The following is a 4,513-nucleotide window of genomic DNA, read 5'->3' on the forward strand; positions in this document are numbered from 1 at the left end:
GAGGTCCAGATGGAGCAGTATTGAACTGTCTGGTGTATACAGCACTGGCCTGGGGAACTCAGACTGTTCCCCCCACCCTCAGGCTCCAGTAGCTGTTAACTATAGCACGTACTATTTAAAATTAAAAATACCCCAAAAAACAAAAAAAACCAAAAACCCCTTAGGCCTATACTAGCTCTCTTCTTCTTCACCTGACAATCTCTCTTCCACCCTTTAGTTTTAGCATTCTTTTGTTTGGTTTTTCAGATTCTTAATTTTCTTCTGAGCCAAGTCCTCTGATGACATCACACACAGCTGCTGCTATGAAAAAAACACCTGCACTGCTCAGTTACTCCAGTCCCTCTACAGGACTGTAATGCAGGGCTGTGTGTCCCATTCCACCAGACCTCCTTCCACCGCCTTGACTTCCCTGCCCGCAGGCAGCACAGAACACACAGGGTTTGTTGCCCCCAAACCCAACGCTGCATTCTACAAGCTGTGAGAAGCAGCTCCTGCCAGCTCTGACCGGCACACGGAATGACCGGACACAAGAAAAGTGGAGCTTTCATTTATTGGGCTGAAACTACAAATAGATTCACTTTGACTTCTGGCTCTGTGCCTGTGCCTTCAACACTTTCACGACGATCTTCTGTTCCTCAATAAGAAACGCTCGTTTGATCCTGGAAAGAAAAACCAACAGCTTTAGGACATGTATCTACTTGAAGTGAAAACATAATACAAAGTTACAATTAGTTTTGCTGTCTCCAACCCTCAGTGCACCTGTGGTGTTAGTTCCACAATTACATAAGAAGGGAAACTGCTGATGTTCTTGCCAGCATCAAAGGACAGGGAGGGTGGCACTGTGTGAACGTAGTGGTTTGGGGCAGAAGGCCTCGTGTGCCTGCAAACTGAGGGTGAGTGACTTGTAGGCAAGCATGGGGACACCTGATGGGTGAACACTGGAAAAATTACCACCTTCACAGCTGCAAAGGCAAAAAGCCAAACTCCTCCATGGGAAGACACGTTAGCTGTTCTAGAAGTCAGAATTAGTGTGGGCAGCTGTGGTCAGTTCTCTTCCTGAAAACTACACAAAACATGATGTGAACCTGGTTATCAAAACAAGAGCAGCTCCCCTCTCAGGATTAAAGCTCCTTTGCATATACACAGGGAAAAAACCCTGGTAGGTCAAGTCACGCCTAAATGCCATTATTTCTGGAAGACAGGCAGCAACACCGTGGAGATGGACCTACGCGACAGCATGCACACATCAACAGCCTACTCGATGGTTTCCATTCAAAAGCACAAATATACCATGCACACACTCTTCTAAAACATCAAAATGCCACTATATGCATTTGGTATATACGGCTGCTTCTGCAGTACACAAAACCTTCCAGAGATGCCTAAACAGACGCAGGAGAAAACCTCCCAATTACAGGGAAGGAAGTGACTTGTGTTTTCTTAGGCAGAACAAGGCACACTCCTGTACTAAAAATGACCTACCAACACATAAAAGTGTTGGGGAAAACAAAAAAAATCCGCTTTTAACACAGAAAAGTTATGCTACAGGTCGGCAGCTGTAACAACCTGACTTTGGTGGCACCCAACGTGATTTCACTTTGAACTCACACAAGCTAAAAAAAAAAAATATAATGTTGGCAAGATTTGTACTACGGATTAAAAAACTGGCATTAGACTGCTGACTCCGGAGATCTGCCTTGATTACCATTCACAGAGATGACATATTCTTTGTAATACACATTTTTCTTCAAACTCGCTAAGGAAGTAAAGGATTTACAGTTGTTACACCACAAAACTGCATTCACCGAGGCCCAGCTAAGGCGATCTTAAAGCTTAACCACATAAAGGTGCTTAAACTGCAGCCAATTAGTACCTTGGAACCCCAAAATGCTACAAAGAAGCCAAATGCTCAACTGATCTTATGCCACTATCTTTGCGCAAGACAAAAGAAAAGGACAGCAGGAGAGAACAATCTTTACTGTGGAGGCTCAATATAAAACACAAAAATTCAGAGTGACCGGACTGTTTAGCACCAAAACAACAGCATGGTAAGAAAAATTTATAAGGAATTTAAGACTCTCTACAAAGGAGCTCCACATGCCGCACCTAGCTCAAATCCAAGGGCTAAATCACACGCGTCACTGCTCACACGCCCCATGCATGTGCCCCTCTCCCTCTTACTGCAGCAGTGTCACACAAGAGACTTCAAAGTTTTGGTCCATGTTACAAAGCCATGGTGAGATGTAAAAATCTCCTATGAAGTAACCTCAAGAATAAAGTTAGGTTTCTGTAAGCTCACTGTCGCGATAAGAAACGGCAGGCTCAGAGCTGAAGTGGGACGAATCACTCTGAACGCCAATGTGGTGTGTAGCGAGACCCGTTTATTGTTTACATTACATCCCAATTTATAGACTCTTGTCCACTCGACTAACTACATGGTGATTGGATAGTGACTCTGTTACACAGACAACATGCATCTCTTAAAGCACTATAATTGGATAAGAGGGATTAGATCCCACGTGGTGAGTGTTGTGGTTAAAGCTACCAAAACAAGGCCAGTAGAGATATAATTTCCCACACGATAACACTGCAGCTGGGTTTGGCTGCTAAGCTTCCCAGAGAGAGTAGCATATTTTCATAGTTCCAATTTCTGCTAGAAAAATACACCAACAGCTCACCTGTCACGGACACACTTAGCACACATGGAACCACCGTAGGCTCTGCTGACATGCTTCTTTGTTTTCGACAGCCTCATCAGAACTTTAGGACGCACAGCACGAACCTACAGTAAGTAAAAATGAGAAGTGTATCCTAAGACAGTAATTTGGGGTAACAGCCATATCAAGAAAATTCATTTTGATAGTTTAAAAAGGCAGCTACACCTGAAGTTGACTATTCTAGATGCAAAACAGTGACTGAAGTCGTTATGTGCCATCTTCAGTGTTCCTAAGCTGATCTTTTCATTCTACTAGAGGGGTTCACCTATAGATCCGTTAAAGAATTGTTTATGAAAAAATGACTGTTTTCCCAAGGATGGGAACTGCTCAAAGACCAACAGTACCCAAGCACTCACAATCACCATTAAGAGCAACGGCATCACAGCCAGAAAGCATTTTAAAGAAAAACACCAGGTTAAAAACATACATTCCATACATTTTAACATACATATGTTAAAAACATACATACATAAGGCTGAAAGTCAAACCTGACTTACAGGTTTTTCTGAAAGCCTACCAAACAGGTCCAGTTCAGACTTTTATACCTGCGACAGAACCACCTCGGCCTAGCTCTAAAAATTTCAGCCAGCTCCATCTTGTAACGAGAGGGTTCAGGCAGAAAAGCAGTGATAACCACAAGCATTATAAAAGCACTTACTCTTTAAGCTTTCAAAGCTTATTTTACCAGTTAAACTTTAAAATGTTCAGAGATGAACGTTTGTTCCAACAAGAATGTATCAATAAACAGGCATGTTATATTGCTCGAAAAGGCTCTTTGCACTGAAAAAACACTGCTGTAAAAAAAAAAAAACAAACCCACAAACCACTTATGCCAGTAAGGCTCATACTTACACCACGAAGTCTTCCAGGGCATATACCACATGCCGACTTTGGTGCCTTCCCCACTTTCTTGGTGTAAAGGTAAACAATCCTGTTCCCCGGTGTTCGGGACCTAAGCACAGCAGAAAAACACTCAGTTAATGTAACAACTTGAAAACTTAAATTTAGCTTTCTACAAGAAATAATTCCTAGAAACTATGTCTCACTTACAGTCTGGTCTTGTTGGAAGCAGTGTTGTAGGACAACCTACGGCGGTAGGTCAGGCGCTGAACCATTTTTTACACCTAAAACAGTCAGAAACAAAGCAGCACTAGTTTAAGGGCTCGGGGTCTGCAGGGAAGTTCACCTATCACAGCCTCACCCCCACTGAAGGACTGGGACAAATACGCATTAGCAACTGCCGACTGTATTAGTATTAACAAAATTAAATCATTTCCTCATCAATGACAGCCAACACAACTGCCCTAAGAAACAACAAAACACATGACAGTGGATAGAATGTGATTTGCAATGAAGATTTATCCGAACTAACTTGAGCGTAGCTCAGCATCCGGGACTAGTGTACATGAAGTCATGCTCCCTCTGAAAACTGGTTCAAGCTTTAGCAGCTGTGGATCTCCTAATCAATGTAAGCTTCGTTGTCAAGGCTTGACAAACTGAGCCAAAGCAAACGTTGCCGTTTCCCATCTCCTCTGACAACAAACCGGATCAGTCACACTCTAGCCCAGACCTGAGCCTTCTCTGGGCCCAGAACAACTCGACGAGGGCAGCGAAACCCGCACTACCCGGCTCCTGCAGCGGTGCAAGGGAGTAAGGCCCCAACGAGACGCCGGCAGACTTCAGGACGCCTCAGGGCAACCCCCGCCGCCGGGGCTGGCACTCTTGGGGGGCTGCGCCAGGCGGAGGAGAGGCCCAGCACTGCAGCCCCCGCCACCGGCTCGCTGCGGCCCGGGAAT

General features: G+C 44.4%; 1 protein-coding gene across 1 annotated transcript; it reads right to left on the reverse strand.

The window, feature by feature from the left end:
• Positions 1-532: 532 nt before the first annotated feature.
• Positions 533-3,938, reverse strand: RPL34 (ribosomal protein L34). The gene is made up of 4 exons (XM_010140411.1): positions 3,768-3,938; positions 3,570-3,669; positions 2,679-2,782; positions 533-659 (listed from the first exon to the last, which is right to left on the reverse strand). Exons 1-4 carry the CDS (start codon positions 3,830-3,832, stop codon positions 575-577), a joined length of 354 nt encoding a protein of 117 aa, XP_010138713.1. The 5' UTR covers positions 3,833-3,938; the 3' UTR covers positions 533-574.
• Between the last annotated feature and the right edge of the window lie 575 nt (positions 3,939-4,513).

This window comes from Buceros rhinoceros, unplaced genomic scaffold (assembly GCF_000710305.1).
Source record: "Buceros rhinoceros silvestris isolate BGI_N320 unplaced genomic scaffold, ASM71030v1 scaffold38717, whole genome shotgun sequence".
NCBI lineage: Eukaryota > Metazoa > Chordata > Aves > Bucerotiformes > Bucerotidae > Buceros > Buceros rhinoceros.